At 44.0% G+C, this 24895-nt stretch overlaps 2 protein-coding genes across 2 annotated transcripts; one reads left to right on the top strand and one right to left on the bottom strand.

Annotated features, from left to right (window-relative positions):
* Positions 1-15678: 15678 nt before the first annotated feature.
* On the bottom strand, positions 15679-16479 carry PHALS_10585 (uncharacterized protein; the record flags this gene model as incomplete). The annotated part of the gene is made up of 3 exons (XM_024726033.1): positions 15679-16041; positions 16091-16186; positions 16264-16479. 3 exons carry the CDS (start codon positions 16477-16479, stop codon positions 15679-15681), a joined length of 675 nt encoding a protein of 224 aa, XP_024576750.1.
* A 3126-nt stretch (positions 16480-19605) lies between these two features.
* PHALS_10584 (uncharacterized protein) lies at positions 19606-20091 on the top strand (the record flags this gene model as incomplete). The annotated part of the gene is made up of 1 exon (XM_024726032.1): positions 19606-20091. One exon carries the CDS (start codon positions 19606-19608, stop codon positions 20089-20091), a length of 486 nt encoding a protein of 161 aa, XP_024576749.1.
* Positions 20092-24895: the final 4804 nt, after the last annotated feature.

Below are 24895 nucleotides of genomic sequence, written 5' to 3'. Positions count from 1 at the left end.
TAGAAAACTCGAAGCTTCATCATGTAGGTACTTTACTGTGCGAGTTGTCAATGTCCTGTCCATGCAGAGTGTAGCAAATCCTCTTCTAGAACTTCGACAACAACAATTGAACGATGGCGTAAAATATTTATATGTTTCATGCCGCTGTGGCAGTAAATTAAACTATGTGATTCTTAATCTAATAAAGTTGTGATAGCTTCAGATCGTTTTTACGTAATTTTTTGCAAGCAGCGTTGAATTAATGATAAACCGAAAGTGAAAAGTTTATTATATTCATATTTCTTTCCGGCTGTGTCGTTGCTATATTTTTACCGAATTACTCCGGTCAGTAAACATAAAACGAAACTAGATACCCCACAGGGAACATTTCAACATCCAGTAATATATCTATGGTTTTTGGGCGGAATCCATTGAAGTGGGGCCACGACGCGTTATCCGCTGGGCTAATCTGAATCAGTTTTTTAATATTAATGCAAATTAGACATAATTGCAACATCGTTCTTCAACATTACTGATCAGATAATTCTCAACACTCCCAGTCATTCTTGATACTTGATTATCCTTGGCATTGGACTGGCCTTGATTCCCGCCACCTCTCGTGTAAAAGTAAGTATATGGGCTTCTATGCCTTCGTCAGCATATTTGCAATCTGACTCTTCGTGTCGATCGTCAAAATTTCGTCTTGCACGTTCTTGGGTATCATATTTTGACGTGCTTCGTCTGAGCATGAAACCGACGATGTTGGTGGATACGATCGCCCCGTGGTTGTCTTCCCAAACTCGTAATATATCCACTTGCTCGTAACTCGTGAACTTACGCATTGCACGCGTTCAAAATACTTCTTGAATTCAAATGAAGAAAGCCATACATCCAGCCATCGCCGAGTTGAGTGCAACAGGGCGAAGATACTTTGAGCTGCAGACCAATGGTTAGTCTGCAATTTTGACCACTACTCCTGATATCGGACGTCTGTTGCCCCTATAGGATCTATATATTCCTTAACTGCGATGTTACCACTACCGTGGTATACGATACCGGTTTGTCGTGTTTTCTTCAGGTAGCGTAGCACTCGAATAGCCGAATTCCAGTAAGACTCTTCAGGAGACTTGTCACCATTGTTGTCATGTATGTAAGATCCGGTCGAGTTCAAACCCTATGTACAGCAGGCACTCAATCAGTAATCGATATGGTCTGAAGTGCATCCTTAAACAACTTTCTTCCGTTGTAGGCAACGATGGTGACGCTAACTTCAATACTCATGCGCATGGGTTGTCGGTACTCTTCGAATATTGTTTACCAAATCGTTTGACCAGGTCGCCAATGTGGCAAGTCTGCTTGATCATATGGATTTGGGCTGACCTAATGTGGTAGATCTCCATGTACAAGGTGAGCTCCGCATTGCCAACTTCGTTATTTTGAATATATTCTATACGCTTCATTGACCTGAGTGGTCTCCCCGCTTGTTTTTTGTGACAATCATGTCATTCACTTATAGTCAAACGTAGATTTAACATTTCTGTGATTGTCTGACGCAAAGACACTGATCCCCTCCGCAGCCCGTAAAGCATTGTTCACAGCGACATGATGTAATATCTTGTTTCAGACACCTGCTGCTATTTTCGAATTATATATGGGTTTTGTTGAATTAGCAAACGTATATCGACCACTGCCTACATCCAGCAAAACTTGCTTGTCTGTCAGCATACTATTCAGGAAAGCAGTATCGATATCCAGCTGTTACATTTAACCGTCGCACTTAGGCAGACACTGAATATATCATCCAAATTATATTTATGTTAGCGAAAGGAAAACTTCGGTCATAATTTTGCTTATAGTCTAAAGTCGGGTATTTTACTGCACGACAATGTCATTTTAATCACGATTCTTGGAAAGAATCCATCTCAGATCAATTGTAATATCGTTTTATAATTTTGGATTGTATATCCTATTTGATTCTGCTTCACTTATGGTAGCCATGCTGTACAAATGTACGAGCACCTATGTGCTCATGTGTTAGATGTGTCAAAGGTTGAAAACCTTTAGGGATGCGGCGGCGTCGCTAGCCAGCTTGCCGGTACCCTCCGCTGTTTGCAGTCCATGAGTATGGACTTTGTATGGCCAGCCGAAAGACTTGGCGAGAAGCACGAGTGTCGTGGTCTTCGTCAACCGTTTGAGCAAGATAGTTTATCTTGCCGGACACTATCGACGATGTCGGTACAGCGAGGCTGTTTGTGGATTGTGTCTTTCAACAGCATGGACTTCCGAAGTCAGTTGTCTCTGATTGAGACCCATACTTCACTGGGACATGTTGGTCGATGATCTTTGAGGTGCTGGGTACCAAGTTGGATATATCAACAGCGGACCATTCGCAGACCGATTGTCAAACTGAGCGCGCGAATCGCACCTTTGAAGACGTCCTTCGCAGCACCTGGAATGAGGCCCCGAGGGGCTATAGCGCCATGCTGCCACCCGTGGATTCTGCTACGAACAGTATAGCCTTTATCTACCGGTCACACGCAGTTCTCCGCAAACGGGCTCATTCATCCTCGCATCCTGCTGACGCTGCCGTCCCATGGCTCAGGGCATGGCGTGGAGTAATAGCCGAGCTGCTAGCTGATGTCAGTCTCCTCACTGTTCGTGGAGAAGTCGATGAGTTCCTGTCTACCAGACTGAGTGTCTTACGACACGTTCGCGATGCGATGGCTGAATGCCAAGACATGCAGAAAGAATATGCAGATGAATGAAGTAGAAGAAATGGGAAAACATTGAGGTCAGAGACGTAGTCTTATTAAATACTAAAAACCTTCCTATGCATTATAATTTCTGCTGTCGTCAAGACGAAGCTCCGTCCACGATTTATCGCACATTCGAGGTCGTGGACAAGCGGGGCTTTGCGTATACGCTAGACCTTCCTGAATGAATGCGCTTCCACCCGGTTTCTTATGTGGGCTTATTCAAGCCGTACCGGAATCTGGCACTTGTAAACGCGGAAGCGTTGGCGCCTTAGCGGCACACACAGGCGCTCGATCACCCAGAGGCTGGACTAGCAACTGGTTTTGACCACGAAGTGCAACGAACTCCATCTTCAACGGCACAGACGCCCCACCGCCGCACGAAGCGACGCATTCGTCTGCTTGACGGCTAGGTGTCGCTTTGTCAGAGCTCGATTATCTTCAACGTAAGGCGTCAGTGCACACAAAGTGCTTAAAGCTCTCTAAGTCTTACGCACAGCGGTATGCGACCCCAGCATCTCTTCTCTTCTCTTCTCTTCTCTTTGCTCAGCGGAGTCCCGATCGCGATGGTCCTTGTCCTTAAGAGCGCAAAGAGCATTGCGAGTCATCGAACGGCAATCGATAAAGTCGTCATCATATGCCGCCTGCTCTTCTCGACGAGAACGGTATTGTTCACTATGATGTGGAACCTCTTGTGGGTCGACGCCGTCAACAGAGTCAAACTCAGTATCTTGTGAAGTGGCAAGAATACCCCGACTCCGAGAATTTGTGGGGATTTGAGTTGCCACTTCGGCAAGACTGCCCAGACGTCGTATACACTTGTGATCAGAGGGGGTCATGACGCTGCACGTCGACGTATGCTCCTCGCTTCTCGTTAATAGGCAGGGAATCCGAAGGGCTATGAGCTGAGCTCAAGCTATGGCCCTGAGCTGCTGTGGTCATCAACTCACCCGTGCGAGAGACCACATAGCTTCCCGGAGCGTGATGGATAAATCCATATGTTGTTGCAAATGAAGTCGGCGATGCGCCTTGAGTTTGGCAAACACAAACCGACAATGGTTTCTTACGTGCGCGTCCATCCCTTTGTGCTCAACTGCGAATTAAACAGCGAGGAAAGTTCTCGGTGCCGCTGCACCCATCGGTCAAAGTCATATGAAGCGGTATTGCCAAGGTCGAGCGCTACAGGAATCGTCTGCATCGCGAATACAGTAGCGCCTCCTCTGTAAGCACGTCTTCAAGTGCAGTACATACCCACCGGAATTTCTTGATGAATTCAGCAGCGAGCTCGGAGAGCTTTTTGATGGTTAAGCTTATCTTGTTGGGGCCCGGCCAAGTAGACGCCCAACGATCGAGTGATCGCATCCTTCACTTCGGTAGTGAGATCCGTCGAACGGAAGCCGTATTTCACGCGAGGGTATAGGACTTGCTGTGGATGCGCGCGCATACCCACCCAACGTGCAGCATCTAGCTGCTTTTGGGTGATGATACCACTTCCCACGAAAGTCGAGAGGTCGGGAAACGGACACGGTGTCCGCAAGATTCGAGAAGGGCTCACGTTGCGCCTCTGTCGCACCTCGCCCTTCTCTTCTTTTTATCCTGAAAAAAAAAGAATCGGACTCGTAGTCGAATTCCCATAAATCTTTGACGAGATAATCCGTCACGTCGGGGGTGCTCGGTGCGCGATGCTCGGTTGCTGATGGCTTAATATGCGCTTTCCGTGAAGCCGTGGACGTGCAGTCTGAAGTTACACCGCGTGCAGGAGAGGGAGAACGGTTCTGCCCGCGGGCCCTCTCGAAACAAGCGAGCTGGGTGTCCCTCGTGTCCCTGACACAACGCTCATTAAGCAGAGAATGCATGTAGAAGGTCCTGGGGATGTAGAGTTGTCTTCGACATGCGAGACTCGTAGGAGGCACAGTTAAATGTGAATTATAGGTGCTCACAATTTAGATGTGGGAGACTGCAACGGAGTTTCATGTACCCTAGTATGAAGGGGTGGCTCACACAAGATGGTGTGACCACACAATGGTATGGCAACACCCTACGCGTCTGGACTGACAGTTGTTATGCATTTGAAGTTGGTTTTTCTATTAGTTACGAAAACCTAAAGTTTTAGATATATGCGGCTTTGCCGCCAATAAGCCAAAAAATACGATTTACATCTTGAACGAAAAAGTTTATTTGCCTTGAGTTAAGGTTGTAGTTTCTCTTGAGTAAGCGGATTGCAAATCGCCACACTCGTACTGGGTCTTAGTATATAACGAAGGCCACCGACGTAAGCTTTGCTTTCTCTTAGCGAAAGAACTATGGCAGCCCGCTGCTCCTCGGGCCGTTTTACGCGCTAACAATGTTTTCGTTTTTAGGTAAATGTGGGCTCAAAATAGCTTCACAAGGAAATACGTGTGTGGTATCTAACCTCTTCGACTTCTAGTCAGTTCATGGCTAACGGCGTTGTAGACGGGTCACTAATAACTGGTTATGTGCTCGGGTGCCAGTTTCAAGACAAATGTTAGTTTCACATTATCAAATTTTTCAAATTTTATTCGACGGCTCGTCAGAACGTTTGACTCTACAACTATTGCTCTTGACACGAAATATTTTAGTTTGTAGTCGATGCTTGGCCTTCGCATTTTACTCACTGTATTCTGAAGTGTATTGCACATAGTTGCACGACGCCCCGTATTATAAAGTCCAGTACGAAGGTATCATTGAAGAGCAAACATGGTCCATGTACATCGCTAAAAAGAGCGCCTTTTTTAAGTATTATATCACATTACCCTCGACTCCCCCGAGGCTCAATATAACTCATTTTCATTGAATACCACCTTGTGCCTTCTCAGACTCGATATTTTACATAGATTTGTCGACTAGCTCTTTCTTGGAGCTCGACTCTTCAAATCTCCCATCTGTTTCTCAAGAACCACGCACCAGTATATTCGGTTATCTTATTCCGAAGGGTCCGTAATACGTCGTAGCAGATTCAAGCTTAATATTTGGATGCAACTGATCTTCTGGCTTAAATACTCGGGCGATTTTCCACAGTTTGGTATTAGTACTGGCTGACTACATTGAAAACGTTGGAATATTAAAAAAGGTACAAAGTCTTTTGATACACAATATGTAATTCGATGAACACATTGATGGCGAGCTGCCATTCATCGTTAATTAGAAACGGTATACTTAACTTGTAAATAGGGTTTTTAAGAAAATTTTCCATTTGTAGTAATTTAGGGTGTCACTAAAAATCATTTGCGACTAAGTAAGGCGGGCTGACGTGAGGAATGCAGCAGCAGTATAAGCTTCAGCATAATTCCCCGTGAAGCCTCCGATATTGTCTGGACAAATTCATAGCTAGTCACCACCTCGCCCGCCAGTAGTGCTCACTCCTACAGTTGTGAGCATTAAACATTATAACAACATTTTATGAAAAATCGCAACATTAACATAAGAGTAATTTGAACTAATGCGTTATGTAATACTACGAACCTGTTCTATACACTCCTTCAGCGCGCCATAGAGAGCCATAATTTCGTTCTTTCTAGCATCAGGTACAGAGTTTCTGTTAAGAATTTGCTCCAATATGACCCGGTTGCGGTTGGCGCGGATCCATTTGGTCAGAACATCGTTCCAAGCAATGTCCCGATCGGTCTTTTCATCACCTGGTTGCGCTTTACCAACTCTTTCTTTGGTTGCCATCAAATATGCAGAACGGACAACGGCCTCGCTTTGGGTGTGTAGGGGCTCAAAACGCAGAATCTCCTTTGGTGTCGCTGCAGACAGAATTTGATCGTATGAATCGACGTAGCTTTGCACATCGATGTTCTTGATAGTGTGCAGTAAAAGTTTCACTTCGCCACGATGAAAACCGTAATGTATCATGTGATTCAGCATAAAATTCCAAACGTTCTTATCAAGAACATGTTCTTTGGATGTTGCCTTGAGCTTTAGAGCAATGGCGAGGTTCATTCGAATATAGGAGGACAACGAATCGAGCTTTGATGAGTCAAACGTTCGTTTTTTCATACTCAAATCGTTCCAAGCAGTGCTGAAATCTTCAACAAGCCCTTCAATGTTTGCTTGTCTGTTTCAGCGAGTATGGTTTCCATTTTATCCACAAATGAAGAATCCACTTCTGAAGTAGTAGCTTCTTGTTGGCCACGCACTACTGGATGCAGTTGAAACTCGGGAGGAATATCTATTAGTCTGGTCGGCGAGAGGGGTGGGACTTTGTTCAAATCAAATGGAAATTTATACACTCTTTCTTCGTCACCAATCACTTTTTTTTTTGCTCGTGAATCTTGCGCTCTCAGCTGGCGATCAGTTGCATTCCGCTGATTGTTATGAAGAGTTTGAGTCGTATGGGAAAGCGCTCCCAATACATCGACAAGTAGACCCATTGCAGCAAAAAGATGCAGTATGGAGGAGAAAGCTGGTACGCGCATTGTGTTCGAGATGAAGCTTATTGTAGAATGAAGCTGTTAGATGGACTGAGCGAAATTAGAATGAATGGTTCTCACGTGGTTCAAAAAATTGATACGATGTTTGTCGCCCGCGAATTCTGTAGTCTACTCTCTGGACTTGTTTATTTCCTGAAATGCCATCTCATGGGCCAAAACGTAAAAATCCACTTGCAAACGTGGTTCGAACATTAGCATAAAAGTACGTACGATTTTATATTTTTCATGCCGTAAATAAAACTGTGTTTTATCACAAAAATCGTGTAATTGAACACTCAATCATGAAGTGAAGTTATCACGCGTTAATGAATGGGCTTATTTGGCTTCGATATCTGCACGAACAAATTGTAATTTTTATATAATAAACTCGCGTGTACAAGCAAGCAAATGGGCTTCGATGCCTTCGTCAGCATATTTGCAATCTGACTCTTCGTGTCGATCTTAGAAAAATTCTCTTGCACGTTCTTGTGTATCATATGCCCACGTGCTTCATCCGAGCATGAAACTGACGATGTTGGCGGATACGATCGCCCTGTGGTTGTCTTCCCAAACTTGTAATATATCCACTTGCTTGTCACTAATGTTGTTATACATTACACGCGTCCAGAGAACTTCTTGAATGCAAATGATGAAAGCCATACATTTAGCCTCGCCGAGCTAAGTGCAACAGTCCGCAGGTACTTTGAGCTGCAGACCAATGGCTAGTCTGCAATCATGACCGCAACTCTTGGTATCGGACGTCTGTTGCCCCTAGAGGATCCGAATATGACTTTACTGCAATTTTACCACTACCTTGGTATACAATACCGATTTGTCATCAACTCTTCGGGTAGCGTAGCACGCGAATAGCTGAATCCTAGTGTTGCAGTTGTGGGTTTTTCGGGAATCGTGACATTAGTGTTGTCACGTATGTAACAGACGGTCTGGCACAAAAAACTATGTACAGCAGGCACTCAATCAAAGATCGATATGGTCTCGAGTTCATCCCTAAACGACTTCCCCCCGTTTGCAGGCAACGATGGTGACGATAACTTCAGTTCGGATGCGCACGGGTTGTCGGTACTCTTATAGTCTTGTCGACCGAATTGTCCGACCAGGTCGTCAATGTAGCAAGCCTGCTTGATCATATGGGTTTGGCCTGACCTGTTGTGGCTCTACATACACAAGATGAGCTCCGCCTTGCCAACTCCTTCATTTTGAATATGTTTTTAAGCGCTTCTTTGACGTGAGTGATCTTTGCGCTTGTTATTCTGTGATAATCATGTAATCACTTATAGTCAAACGTAAAATTAACATTCCTGTGATTGCTGACACAAAGTACTGGCCCCCTTCGAAGCGCTTGAAGCTTTTGCTCATAAATATACGATGTATTGTCTTGTTTCAAACACTTGCTGCCTGTTTTAATCCATAGATAGTATCTTAGATTGACAAACGTATCGTCGACACTCAGCGGAACTTCCATCAAACGTTGTAAATCAGCATACTGTTCAGGAAAGCAATATCGACACCCATCCGTTCTATTTGGAAATCGCTTCGGCACGCACTGCATATACATTCCAAAGTATATTCACGATGGCGGCCAGGAAAAGGTCGTTCATAATTTGCTTAAACTCTTTGCTTCAAGTCGGGCCTTGTACCTGTTGATCACGCTTTTTGGCAAAGACCCATCTCATTCAATCGTGCAATTGTTCTTCAATTTTGGCTTTGATATTTATATTTGATTACGCTCATGGTGGCGAAACTCTGCTGCAACGGATTCATACCAAATCGCTGCATCGTCGCTTGCCATTACTTCAGCATTTGTAGTCTGAAAGCCCGTATCATTCACACTTCTCACCATGTTCGCAAGAACAGCATCAGCAATGAAATCTTATCGTCAATAATTACTCGACCACAAAATCTGTCCCGTTTTGCAGCATAAGGTTTGACTCATGTTTTCGTCTTGTCTGCAACAATTCAGGCTGAAACGCCAAATGATCTTCTTGAAGTGTAAGAATAGATGAGCAATACTATGCTAGCTTTAATTTTTTTGACAAAGCACTCGGAAAGCATCAGCTACTCTATGCGGACACTTGGTGACGCTCACTATTGTCCATTTCGACGTCCATGACTGGTTTTTCAACCATTTCATGGGTCTCTGTCGATTCATCTGATTTTGAACATAATGACAATCACTGTCCCTTATACCTATGATGCTCACTCTGCCGGTAGCGCATGACCGCCTAATTCACGCTCATCCAAATCTATAGAGCTATTAACTTTAACCTTAGCATTTACCACATAAAACCCGCGATAATATTTGACATGTTCCGCATAACCGCAAAACTTTTATTTGGGCTCTTGGGCTCGAGCCTCGTTCTCTTTGGATTGTGACATGAGCGCAACCATACGATCCGAGCACACATTAGTGATTCATCCGAGGCGCTTTAATTTTAATATCAACTCTTGAGGCGTGATGTCGAAATGGGCTGTAATCGTCTGGCGACAAATCTAATCATCTGCTGTTCTTACTGCTTCCTCCCACCATTCAGTTAAAATTATATTTTAAATAAAGCATAACACGAGCCTTCTATTAATATAGTCCTGTTCATATGCTCTGCCATCCCATTTTGCTGAGGGCTATATGGAACAAAACATTGGTGAACGATGGCGCTTCGACGACACACGTCTACCATCATTTTGTTCACAAATTCTATCGATTGTCGGATCTCAAGCATTTGAGACCTCATAGAGTTTTGTAAAGAGGCTTAAATTCCTTGAAGCTGTCAAATAATTCGTTCTTACTCTCGACAAGGAGTTCACACCATATCATGAAAATCATTCCCAAAAGAGATATCGTTTGCACCTCCCTTCGACAGAGCCCTCGTTGGGTCATTATATCAGTGTATACGTGCTCCAGAACGCGTGTCGTCTTTGTCATCGAGTGGGTGGAAAATGCTGTGACTGCAAGTTTATCCTTCAAAATCTCGGCACAAAATGTTCTTATTTCCTGTTTGATTGCGAGATGGCTTTTGTCAAGCGCTGTGTCTTAAGCAAATCTTCCTTATTTGGGTGTCTTATGCGAGCATGCCAAAGCTCTCAACGAGTGCCAACCCTGGAATACTCCGCGTAAGATGCTTCTTCCTAATTTTAGTCGAGCCTGTACGCTTTATCAGTTCATAAATACGATGCAATCGCCTTCTCTTTTTTTCAGATGACACATGAAGAATATAAACATCTCGATGCCCAAACCGCGTTCTGCAACCTTGCCAACCGACAACAATTGTCTGTCAAGTACTGGGATATAAAAAAATCAAACATCGCTCATGCGAGTGCCCTTTCCACCCAAACTTATCAATTTACTTTGCCGGCTTTTTGACGTGAAAATTTTTAACAACTGCAATAGTCAGTTTGATGCATACGCCAAGGTCCTTGTATTCGAACTAGTTCTTACTGTGTGATGGTCTGTAGAATGGGGCGCTATATTGTTGAGCACCCTGCCGACCGACCTTCACCGACTGCGAATACAGCAGTATCATTGCTGACACGCTTCCAACCGGACATTTTCGCTTTACATTACCAACTTAGTCACAATGAAAATACTTGCACTTACATCTGCCGTTATTGCGCGTGGCACTACCTTTTCAAACGTTTCCTCTGTCCACCTTTTAATTTTCGAGCATTTCCACTTACTCAGAACGCTTTATCCGTAGCCTTTCATCTGTGCACCTTCCCTGATTCTTTAAATAGCTCTTCTTCACTTCAATCAATGTAATTTTCTTCGCATCATAATTGATGAGAACAAATCATATTCTGCCGTCAGACTTGCGAAAAGTACCACCAGTTGGTGCGACTCGTTTATTGGTATCTCATTATCTGGAGCTCCACAACCAGCTCGTCAAATTCGACAGGATGTTCCACCACGCTAGTACCATTATCCTTTATGAAGTAGTGGAATTGTCACGCTTTTATCATGCAATTTTATAATTTCGAGTGATTTAAAACTCACGTAGCGTTCAGCATTCCTCCATGGCAATTGTGGCCGGTCGTATCTTGGTCTGATTCTATTTCCAACTCCTTGCGCAATGATGCCCAAAACCTTGCCACCAGTTATAAGCCACGACTCTGTGATATCGCTCTCATCATTTAACGATATGACACGCCCAAAAGTATATGAATCATCCTTTTACAGAACTCAAAGCGGTAGTAGTTACCACTCCTCTTGTGCAGCTACCTTCACACATCGTTCCTGTAAGCTTGAGACCCGGGTCTTTGGTCGTGCGGACGGGTTTGCCGCGTTCTATCTCGAACTTTTTTAAAAGATCACTTGACTTCGGTGCGCTAGTTTGTCGTCGTGAGTCGGAACGTTGTAGTGAAGGAAGGCGTGGTGATCGCCACGGGCGGCTTAGATATTCATTGCTAAGGCATCTTTACTGCTAATAATGGCATTAAACAACTGTCCATAACGTGAGCCATAATGACATCAAGAAGACTGATTACCTATTTATTAAGACCTTGCTCTTTAAAAGCCCTTGGATACTGTTGATTTGATGGTAAAGCGTAAAAAAAAAGCTTTTATGTTCCAACGTCTTTCTAAACAGATGCATATCTGTACCAAAAGACTCTGCTCTAAAACATGATCTGGTCTGTGGATCATTCAAATCGCCGATGGGTGTAAAAAACGGCATGGAACCCCACAATCAGCTCCGGATACCTTGGAATGAAAATTGTTCCTTTAAGGAGATCTAAACCCTCAATCATGAAAGTGAAGCCACCACACCACTTGGTACATCTGACATTGTTTTATGTACTACTGAAAGCTGATACTAATGCATGTAAGTACAAATATACCCGCAATATTATGACTTCAAGAGTATTCATCTCGACAATACTCCTGGAGCAACGGATGCCGTTCGTAATTTAAGGAAAGTATTATACTTTTTAAACTTCGATGCATGTTGGCATGCAGCGTCCGATCGTAATGCGTGTTTTCAAACTAGCGAGTATAAATAATGGCAACACTATTTGCTAGTCCTTTTCAACGATGTCTTGTTACTCGCAGTACAAAATCGAAAGTGAAATTAGCTACTAGAAACCTAACCAACTACAAACCATTAGTGTATGTTCTGTAATCTAGCGATTTTGATTTTTGAGAAGGTTCCATTTCAATTTCAGGGTGCCAATATGCAACGTACACAGAGCTGTGATGTGACGTCACAACGCCTCAACACACCCCCTATACTAGCACATCGTCGATCGCTTTTCCGGGTAGCTGCAACAGGCGTAGCGTCGGTATCCCTTAATAAAGAAGTCGGCCAGTTGATTCTTCATGAGCATGGTGCGCTTGCTTGTCGCGTCCTGCTTCGACGTTTTTTCGCACAAAATGAGCTCGTATGTTAATGTGTTTGCGGGAGACGTGTAATCTTGGTTGGTAGCCATACCGATCGCAGATTTGTTGTCTAGGTGGGAACTTCAGCCTTGAACTCACCCAACAGGTAGCGTAGCCAAATGACCTCTTGCTTGGCTAAAGCAAGTGCCATATACTTCGCTTCAACAGAAGACAAAGCCACTGTGGTCTGCCGCTTGCTCTTTAGTACTACCGACCCGCCTGCTAGCAGCAATAATACTCCAGACGTTGAGCATCTCGTGTGCTTGTCAGATCCCCAATTTTGTCCGCATAAGCCTTGATACTGAGTTGATTACATGTTGCACCGCAGAACCGCACCTCACGTGTGCATGCGTCTTTGGGATAGTTCAGGACGGGCACTGAGGCGCGCCAGAGCATTTCACATGGAAAATCCAGGTACTGCAGGCGTTTCGACAAAATAGCGCAAATGTTTGGGCTGGTAGCATTGCCGACGTACAAAAAAGACTAGTTAGTTCCTGGTAGCCCCGATCATTTTTGTCCACATCATGCGATTCGTCCGGCGTAAAAGCTTGACCACGCACCGTGGATTTTCGCGTAGTATTTGCTTTTATTTGCCCGAATCGCTCGAGCATTCTTTTGATAAACGGGGTTTTTCCCAACACAAGTTCCCCCTTCTGTGGTACATACTTAACTCTATCTCGAGAACAAATTAAGCATTGCCAAGCGATTTCACAGTGAATTTGCAGCACAAATCGAATTTGCCTCAGCATCCGTGGTACAACGAATGAACAGATCATCGACATAGTGCACGATGTACACAGGGGGCTTGTCAAATTGACGAGACGGACAAACATACATGGATCTGCACCGCATTGTACGTATCACATGTTAATAAATGCAGCCCGAATATCTTGTACCAGACTGCATCGACTTGCTTCATCCCATAAAGACTTCGCTTCGGCTTGCGTACAAACCCATCGTAAACCCGAACACCTTGTGGCATCGCCATGTACATGTTTTCATCAAGCAGCCCACTAAGAAACATGATTTAATATCCACCTCCTCAATCGTTTGCTGCAGCACACCGCAAAGGACGCGCGAATAGTATTGGTGGTCGCCACCGGGGAGTACGTGTAGTAGTAGTCTACGCCACGAGTTTGCAAATATCCAAGCGTCACTAGGCCAGCTTCGAATCGAAAATGTTGCCGTTCTCATCAAATTTGAGTGCAAAGAGCCACTTGCATTCGATAGCTCGTGCACCATGCGGGCGCCTGAACAAATTGCGAGTGTGTGCCCTTAGTTCTTAGCAATTATCTTCTTTACACAGCTTGGCTTCGTGTGATGCCATCGCTTCTGCATAGCTCGCAAAAACTTCCGTGGCTGTTAATGCGATCTCGTACTCATCAAGCCGAGTGCGATTAGAGTCTGGACCTTCAGTCACACGATCGTCTTGAGACTCACATGAGGTTCATTTGCAAGCAGAGGCATGTCATCAGCTTCATCTCCGTTGAATTTTAGCCGAGTCTGTTTAACACGAGGCCCACGCCCAGACCTTGATCCACCGCTAAACACCATGCAATCATCACCGAAAGTTACTTTCTTGGGTTGTTCTGGAGCTTAGATATAGCGAGTAGGTGCAGGTAGTAGTGGTATTTGTCTGAACGAGAAAGCTCTAGTATTTTTGGGGTGACCAGATCAAAGTACTAGTTCCGGATAAATTTCCAGCGAAGTTTCCTGAATGTGTAGTGTCAACGACGGTACGAGAAACACTCAAGAAGCCCCCCCATCAAGGAAAACTTTGGTAGCTTAAACAGCAGAGCTATCTACATCCGTACGCATAAGGTCAACTCTCGTTCCGTCGATCTCCATGTCTGTGGCAGTGGGTGTACTTGCACATGTCGGCGCACTCAACATGCCGTTGTCGTCTTCGAGCGCGTACTTCGTTTGGCTATCTCCGTATCAACGAAAACATCATCGTTACAATGAGCAGATGGGCACTCATTTAGCGTCACCGTCCGCGTTTTGACTAGTCTTTTGTCGTCGAGGTCACATACTCAGTATGCTTTTGAGCCGTCAGCATATCCCAAGAAGATTCATCGGTGCAACCTCGCGTCCCATTTCGCCCGATTTCTCTTTTCGAGATGCACGTACTTGATAGATCCGAATACTCGAAAGGTACCGGAGTGAGTGCTGCGTGCTGCGTGCCGCTTAAAGCCCTAAGGAGTCTTGTCGCGACGCGCATTGTTCAAGATACGACTAACTACATGAGCAGCTGTCATCACGGCGTCTCCATACCAGTGTCGCTCCACCTCCACATGTGATACATCATCGCTTGGGTCATTTCAGTTAACGTGCGATTCATTCTCTCCGCCAAACATTCTGTTGCAGAGAATACGGAGCACTTGTTTGATGCACGATGCTGTTGGTGGAACAAAACCGATTAAAATTTGCACTGATGGACTCTCCACCGATATCGCTACGAACACACGTTATCCTGTAGCCAGTTTGGTTCTCTACAAAGCATTGGAGAAAGCAATAGGAAATTTGTGCTCTCGTGAACAGCAGATACACGTAGACGTATCTACTGTAGTTGTCGATGAATGTATGTACATACACGGGGCCACCTTTCGATTTAGGCTTTATTGGGCCCATACCATTAGTGTGTACGACCTCCAGAGAGCTTCTAGTCATGACTTCACTGCCGAAACATCGCACAAACGGACTCATCGTCATCTTGCCTTAAAAACATCCACCACAATTGGCGATCACGTTGTCTTCTTCATGCTGACGTCCAGGCAGTCCATCACTTGTCTTTCAGCAGCTTGCATCTTTGATGCGGAATGACGGCCAGTCGGGCATGCCATAACGCCCTAACATCACGCATTATAGCATCTGGCTGGACGGCTTGTTCTCTCTTCAGCTGCTGTAAACGCCTTATGAACAGCTCACCGTTTTGATGAATCACATCTAGTGCTTCTCTTGCCACTACTTGTTCCGCTTGGTTGCGCTCAAAATGCCCGACAACGCTACGTTCCACTGACGCTGGAACGGGCACCAGCTGTCTATCCAATTGGGGCACATACAAAACGTCCGTCAATTTGATCGTTTGTGCAACTCCGACAACAAAACGCATAGCTCGTTTTCCTCACGCTAGCAACTGCTGTGAAATAGCCACGGTGATGATGACTAACATCTTTAACTCTTTATACTCCACAAAGTCAATCTTTTTACCCGTCATGTGGCTTCTCGCTCCACTATTGAGCAGCCAGGAAACCTCTCGTGCTGAAGCATCCATTGTGGACAAGAAAGCAAACAAATTTCCCAATTTCTCAGTATATTCGTCACGCTTGTGATCGTCCTCATTGCAGTTAAAGCAATACCCACGAACAATTGTCACTATTCGTCTTCTGGTGCTGTCCTCGGCCGCCATTGGAGCCTCCACGATCACCACGGCCACCTCGACCCCCACGTCGTCGTCTGTTACCTCTTCGACGACCACCTCGACCACCTTGTTTGCGGATCGATACCATGATTGATTGCTATTTCCACTCTCTCACCTTGGCCAGCCGGAACTCACGGCGTAGCATCTCTTTTACATCCAGCAATATCACCATCTCGTGCGTCTCGATAATACGGATCGTTGCATCATACTCCTGGGGTAAACGTTTAAGTAAAACGACCAATTTCTCGTCCATAGACACGACCTCACCTACCGCAGTCAATCGCGAACAAGATCATCAGACTGCACGATAAGCTTCATCAGTTCTCCTCCCGTGCCTAGCAAAATTCCATGCAGCTCGTTCCTCAATTGCTCACGGTTACGAAGTGACTGTTTTGCGAAAAGAGAACGCAACGTTTCCCATGCGTCATATGCAGAAGCCGCGGCACGAATCATCGACTGGTAGGTTGGACACAGAATTTGGGCCACAATAGCCAGCGCCTTCATGTGGACGGCCTTCCACTCCTGCGCCTCGCGGCCCGCTGCGTCTTCTGGCTTTATGGCTTCGAGGTGTCGTTGTAGCCCCTTTCTAGCTGATGCAATCCAAGCGTTGAACTACCACATGTAGTAGTTGTCGTCGGTGAGTATCTCGTTGGACCCGGAAGCGTTTGTGTTTATCATCTTTAACGATGTGTTGCTACTCGCAGCGCGGAATGGAAAAAAATAAGCTACCAGAACCCTAACCAGCTCCTTAGCACTAACGCATGCTGTGTAACCTTTTAAGCTTGATATTCGGGAAGGTTTAATTTTGACTTGCAAGTTGCCATTGTGCACCGTACATGTGGCGTCACAACACCTTGACATCCTTAAATGTCTGTTGACCTTACAATCTTGGAAAATCGTTGAAGATCGATAGCACATTATGTGTGACGTTTTTTAAACAGATGCACCAAAAATAGAAGCAGTTGGTGAATCACCTCATAAAAATATGAAGAGACTATGATCGTGAACAAAAGTATGGAAATGATCACTAAGCTGACGTCTGAATTTGGAGCTATCAATCTTCTGTATTGGGGTAGACGGAGCGTGCACATCATCTGCAGTGCGCTTTAAACGCTGAAAACATTAGCACGAACCCAAATCTTACTAATGGGATATGCTGAAGTTTACCTTGTCACTAAAAAATCAAGGCATCGCCCTCTTAACTTTTCTTAGTAGTCAAACGTTAGCCCTAAAGAACCGATTTAGTTATCTTGTCCTGTTTGCCGCTGACAATGAGGTAGCTATTTGTTGAGGCCACCTTAGACCAAATGATATCAACATCGAGTTTGGACCGGCGTCTGGTATTCGGTATATGAGGCCTGATCAGACTATATGAGGCCAGCAGCAGAGACAATTCAATATTTGACTTACTTACACGTTGCCATTAATTGCGGCCCATTATAATCCTACGTAGGCGTTAAAGTGATGCGATTATTTCATGAACCAGGAACCACGAGGAATCTCTGCAAACCAGGTAATACACTAATCAAGAAGTATTCAATTTGACAAAATGATACTGGAATTGTAAAAATTACTAGAATTATACTGCTTGGTGAGCTTAATGAATTTGCGGCTTAACATGCATAAGACGGTAAGCAAATCTATGTGCATGTTGAGGCGAGACAACGTGCTGTTAAATCCTCGCCGAATAAGTTTGCGCATTTGGACAGCCTGCCGGCAGTGTATTGACCTACCATCAAAATGAGCTTTATTTTTATTTCTCAAATAACGTTTCTGATGATATCAATATTAAGAAAAGGTCTTTGTGGGCTGCCTGAGCGAGAAGGTACCTATTTGTAGCTGTCAACAATGTGGTAGCCGGTGGGGATGCCACGCTGTACATCACAATGATTCTTGCCAATACGGCTTACCAAAAGACATTGTAAAGTGAATAGTTTTGAAGTGGCGCCGCGTAGTGAGAGCTGGACGAACCAAGGACTCATTGATTGATGACGTGAAGGTGATCAATGGTCTGCAGGGCGCGTGGGGCACGCGCATGAACTCGGCGAATATAGTGAACTGACTCGACGAATGATGACTGGGATCGGCGATTCAAGTGTGGCAAGATCTAATTGAGAGATTATGGAGTGAGTAGTGCTGGATATGACTGAATCACATCCAAAATTACCCTCACGACCACTCATCTTGTCGGGGCGTCGCATGGTGAAGCTCGAGTGCGGCTGTTGCAGAGGCACAGGGAACAAGAAGGGTGCACAGGAAGCTAGCTACGGACATGTAGGAAGGGTAGACTGTGTAGCTGCTATGTAATTCACTTCGGCATTTCCTCTTCACTTCTCAACAAATAGATTCGCTCTCAAGAGCTAAATTTTGGTGATCACTGTTCAAGGTATCAACCTTCAAATTGACTAGGTCAACAGCTACCTATTCACAAATGAATGTCGGACGGAACGAGTAAATTTCCTAACTGATGATCTTGCAAGTCACTTACGAAGAGACAACACGCTGCTGAATTGAGTTGATTGACTTACTGAGTTTTGCATTGGACATTACATGCCTTGATAAGCTTACGAGATTTTTATATTGGGATGGATATCCATAACAGCTGCGGTGTTAGTGGTCGGAGGGCTCACAAATCAATTTGATCTACTAATATCAGCCCGAACACACTCTAAAGCCTATGGGTGATTTTCTTTAATAGTTTGAGCGTCGAGCGCAAGGGTGTACGTGATGTTATGACTGAAAACCAAAATGTCTATGGGCAGTCTCTTGATGCCAGAGGCTAAGAACTTTTTCTTGAAGTTTTCACGAGGCAACAGGTTTGATTTTTAGCAGTGAAGCTGCCTGCACATGCGGTGTTTGCGATCTATGACACCTAGTTGCGATCATGCTACATTGGACAGCGATTGCGCTGTACTCTAAAAACTATTTAAAAATGCGAGCACATGTGTGTTACACATATGATTGCTGAAGCCGAATCATTAATCGCAGATTCAAGATAGTCCGATGCGAGTGACCATGTTGTAGTCAGAGCATTCCTCTTCATTTTCTGTGGCTGAGCGATCCTCTGATTCAGAACAGTGTTGCTGATTCGAGACGATTGAAGTATGCAATGTGATAGCAAAGCTCAGAGAGCATTACAGATTTGACACATCTCAGTTTTGGATGTATGCTGAGACTCTTGGACAGCATGAGAGCCAGCCATGGGATGGTTGACCCTTGTCGGTACTACTTGGTGACCAAGGAGTGAATCACTTTCAGGTAGAACGATATGTACACCGTGGTTGATATCAGAGTATGTTTTTTTTTGAAGAACGTAGAAGGGTCCGATATGTAGTGGCCTTCAAACGCCTAAATTGACGGAATCATACGTGACAGACGAAGAGCTAATCCCCTTCTCGAATTATATTAATATTATTTGTGTGATGGTAATGTGCCGTAAATCCTTTCATACTCCTTCAGTGATAGTATATTAGGCTCCACACGAGCTTCTGCCTAATGTAAGGAGTAGTGTTTGCCATCCCAAGGACTTTCTGGGTCTCTTCATATCAAAGCGCATAATTTCGCTCGTCACAAAATCGTGCAATTTTGTTTTGCTGTATTTCACAGCCAACACAAAGCGATGATATGATCATGGATGACGACTTAGATGATAACGACGAGAGAATGCCTTTGGCGGTTGATATATCAAGCGTTCAGCATGCGAGTCCACCACACACTGAAATTACACATGACAAACACTTACTTAGTGGGAGGGATGCAGTTGTATTCCATCCTCCAATCCATCGTCGCCAATCTATTCATAGTCAGCATCACGTGCTGCGTGATGTACCTCACACTCAGCAGCGCCTCCAGGTTGAGTCCGATGCCACTCCACAAAGACGCACAGTTGTGTTCGAGCCAGTGGGGAAGACCATCAGCACGATTACTCGGAACATATGGATGGGTGTCCACCAAAGCGTTTACAAATTAGTGATGACGATGGCATGGTTGCATTCATGGCTGATGTGCCAACATCATGAAGCGACGCAATCAATGGAGAGTGCCAAACTCATTGGAAGCAAGCTTTTCATAATGAGATTGATTCATTCATTCGCAACAACACATGCGATGTTGTAGATTTCAAATCCTGTATAATAACTATTGGATAAAAGTGGGTTTTCGCGATAAAGAAGAACGAAAATGGTGGGATCATTCGATAAAAGGCGAGACTCGTTGCACAGGTTTAGTCAAAGATTTGGTATAAATTTCTTTGAAACCTACGTACGAGTAGCTACATTGAACTCCATCCGCATAGTGTAATCAGTATGCTGTTACCAAGGTCTATCGATTTTCAGATTTGATGTAGATACTGCTTTTCTTTATGGAATGCTCGATGAGTTGGTAAAAATGAGAGTGCCTGAAGGATTCAAATGCGACAAAGGCAAAGTACTAAAACTGAACCGTTCCCTTTACGGCCTCGAGCAAGCGGCTCACGTGTGGAACAAGACCATCAACGACGTCCTGCTAAAAATTGAGTTCAAACCTTCATCTATTGTTTCATGCACTTGTGTTCAAAATCGCCCTGAGCCTGAGATTTACATCTGCCTATACGTTGATGATTTGCTAATAGCGGCCAAATCATTGGATGAAATCAAATAAAAAACACTCAATGGTTTCGTATCAAAGATTTGGGTCAAGCAAAGTTGATCCTTGGAATTAAAATAAATCATGGAATAAACAAGAAGACGCTAACGATATCACAGGGCCACTGCATCGAGGAAGTAGCTAAGCGTTTCAATCAATCAAATGTGCGGCCAATCCAGAAACCATGTGATAGTGGAGTGAAGTTAAGTTGAGATGACTCTTCAAAGACAACGGAACAGAGAGAAGCAATGGAGAAACGACCATTGATGGGTTGTCTACTAAACATTGCAATGGGTTCTAGACCAGATGTATGCTTTGTTGTGTCTTATCTCAGTCGTTTCCTGGATTGCGCTGGTCAGGTACATTGGAAGGCTGCAATTCGGATACTGCGGTATTTGTATACAACTCGATCTATCATATTGACTTTCAGAGGGGGTGTTTCGAAACAATCTCTGGTTGCGTTTAGTGATGCATGCTGGAGAAGCAATGTAGATGATCGACGATCAGTATCTGGTGTTTTGGTGATATTTAATGGTTCACCGATTGTTTTTAAAGCAAAATATCAGAAGACGGTTGCATTGAGCTCAGCTGAAAGAGAATACATGGCTGTGAGCCTATGCACACAGGAGGTCGTTTGTGCTTAAACGTTAATGAATGAATTTGGTTACAAACAGTCAAGTCCAACGGTGATCTATGAGGATACTCAGGGAGCCATTGCCCTGGCGCACAATGTTGGTTACAATGTTCAAAGCATATTGACATCCGCCATCATTTTGTCCGTGAGCGCGTCTCAAATGGTGAAATTGAAATCAAATACATCCCAACAAACCATCAACTTGGTGATATGATGGCGAAGGCATTGGTGACAACTCGTTTTACTGAACTACGTGCCTCCAGTGGTATCAAGTCCTTTTCTGATACTAAGTCAAGCGTGAGTGGGAGTGTTACATAACATGCTATACACTAGGATGACAACCGCATGGTGGTGATTGATGTCGCAGTTGCAGTTGACGTTGACGTTGATATTGCAACGTCAACATCAACTACAAGCATAGGCATGTAACTTTTAGACTGGATGTAATTGGATTGATGAACCAGGATCTAACAGTTTAATATATTCTCTAATACTATTCTGCTTGAGCCCACACCTGCACTAACGTGTCACCAACAATAAGTCACCACTTCGCTCGCTAGCAGTGCTCTCTCTTACAGCTGCGAGCATTTCATATTGCACAAATATTTTACGAAAAAGCATATATACTATTATCGTTAAAGTTCTACACAGCAACATTAACATGAGAAGAATCTAAACTAATGCATTATGAACCGGTCCTATAGACCAAGTTACCCTCTGATTTGAAGGGCTTCGTCCACTCAGCTTGCGAAGTGTGAATTAGAAGTAGCTAGACCAAAACATTTCAGCGAATTCGCATTTCATTGTATCGACAGTGTTCAATTAGCGAACCAAATTCTTAATATCTTTGATCTGTTTCTCGTCAAGTAAAGAGTCCTAAAGAATATTCGTCAGCTTATCCCCTGAGTAATTAGCGCTGTTCCACTTAGACAAAATAAATTTCCAGCGGGGATTCCTTTAATTGGATCCGCTTGACCGATTGTTTCGGAGAGTTTGAGTCGTGGTGTAAAGCGCTGACAAGACATCGACAAGTACAATCGTTGCAGCAAAAAGAAAAAGTTGCAGTATGGAGGAGAAAGTTGGTATGCCCATTATGTTGGAGATGAAATTTATTGTAGATTAAGCTGATAGAAGTATTGAGCGACATTTAAATGAATGGCTCAACAAATATATACGATGCTCGTAGTCCAAAATTTTTAGTCTACTCTATGAAAACTCATACGACATTTCATTTCATCTCACAGGAAAAGACGTAAAAATCCACTTCAAAATGCGGTTCGAAAATTATCAATTTATATGTTTCATGCCGCTGTGGCAGTAAATTGTACTGTGAGATTTTAAATTCCAAGGATGTGATAGCTACAAATCATTTCTACGTATTTTTTCACAAAAAGCGTTGAATTGATGGTGTGAGAAGTTCATTATAATCATATTTCGCCCTGTCATTGCCATATCTTTATCGAAATACTCTGCCGTCATAATAACATTCTAGTCAGTAAATCTAAACGAACAAGGGGAAGTTAGATACTCCACAGTGAGCCTTTTAGCATCGGGTAATGAAACTATGTTTTTGGGCGATATTCATGAAAGTGGGGCCACCACGCGCTATCCGCTGGGCTAATCTGACTTCGTTCTACATGAACGATATCCATATTAAATAGACATAATTGCAACATCGTTCTCCAACAATACTGATCAGATAAATCACAAAGCTCCCACTGGTTATTGATGTTTGTTGGTCCTTGGCATTGTATTGGTCTTGATCCCCGCCACCTCGCGTGTAAAAACAAGTATATCGACTTCTATGCCTTCGTCAGCATATCTGCAATCTGGCTCTTCGTGTTGATCTTCAAATTTTCTTCTTGCACGTTCTTGCGTAGCATATGTTCACGTGCTTTGTCAGAGCATTGAACCGGCGAATTTGGTGGATACGATCGCCCCGTGGTTGTCTTCCCAAACTCGTAATTTATCCACTTGCTTGTATCTCATGTTTTAAGGCATTGTACACGTCCAAGAAGTTTTTTGAACTCAAATGATGAGAGCCATATTTTCAGAAATCGCCGTGCTAAATGCAACATGCCGTATGTACTTTGAGCTGCAGTCCATTGGCTAGTCTGCAATCATGACCGCAACTCCTGGTATCGGACGCCTGTTGTCCCTATAGCATCTGAATATACCTTAACTGCAATGTTACCACTTCTTTGGTATACAATACCGATTTGTCGGGTATTCTTCAGATAACGTAACACGCAAGTTGCTAAATCCTAGTGAGGTTCTTCAGAAACGTGACACCAGTATTGTCACGTATGTAACATCCGGTCGAGTTCAAGACCTTTGTACAGCAGGCACTCAAACAATGATCAATATGGTCTGGAGTGCATCCTTGAACGACTCTCTTCCGTAATGAGAAACGGTTATTACGATAACTTCAATTCTAGCGCGCACGGGTTGTCGACACACGTGAAATCATGTTGACCGAATCGTCTGACCAGGTCATCAATGTAGCAAGTCTGCTTTGATCATGTGGGTTTGTGCTGACCTGTTGTGGTAGATCTCAATGCACAAGATGAGCTCCGCCTTGCCAACTTCTACATTTTGAGCTTCTTTGACCTGATTGATCTCCCAACTGATTTTTTCTGTGACAATCATGTCATTCACTTATAATCAAACGTAGAATTAACATTGCTGTATTGCCTGACACAAAGGCAATGATCACCTCCGCAGCCCTTGAAGTCATTGTTCACAAAGACACGAGGTTTTATCTTGTTTCAGGCACTTGCTACTTATTTCAATCCATATATACGCCTTGTTGAATTATCAAACGTATCCCCAACCATTGTCGACATCCAGGAAAACTTCCATAAAACGTTATATGTCAGCATACTGTTGAGGAAAGCAGTATCGACACCCAGCTGATCCACTTGGAAATCGCATCCGGCACACACTGCATGTACATTCCAAATTAAATTCACGTTGGCGACCGGAATAAAGTTTTATTTAAATTTTTCTTAAACCCTTGTTTTAAGTCGGGCCTTGGACCGCACAACAGTTCTGATCACGCTTTTTGGCAACGACCCATCTCATCCAATTGCGCAATTTTTTTCATTTTGGCTTGGATGTTCATGTTTGATTCTGCTCATGGGAGCAAAACTCTGCTGCGACGGATTCATACCGATTCGCTGCATCGTCGCTTGCCATAACGTGAGTATATGTAGTCGGAAAGTCCGTATCATTCACACTTCTTACCATGTTCGCAAGAACAGCATCAGCAATGAATTCTTATCATTAATCGCCCACATCATCTGTCCCGTTTTGCAGCATAAGGGTTAGCTCATGTTTCCGTCTTGTCCACACCGCTTCATGCTGAAACACCCAACGATCTTCTTGAAGTGTATGAATAGATGAGCAATACTATGCTAGCGTTAATTTGTTTTTGACAAAGCGCTCGGAAAGCATCAGCTGCTCTATGCGGACACTTGGTGTACGCTCACTATTGTCCATTTCGACGTCTGTGGCTGGTTCCTTAACCATTTTATAGGTGTCTGTCGATTCACCTAATTTTGAACATAATAACCATCACTGTCCTTTATACCTACGATGGTCTCTCCACCGGTAGCGCATGTCCGCCTAATTTACGCTCATCCAAATTCATAGAGCTATTAG

Source organism: Plasmopara halstedii, assembly GCF_900000015.1.
Source record: "Plasmopara halstedii genome assembly, contig: Scaffold_484, whole genome shotgun sequence".
Taxonomy (NCBI): domain Eukaryota; phylum Oomycota; class Peronosporomycetes; order Peronosporales; family Peronosporaceae; genus Plasmopara; species Plasmopara halstedii.
Note: the sequence above shows the minus strand (reverse complement) of the source record. Positions and strands in the feature narration are given on the sequence as shown.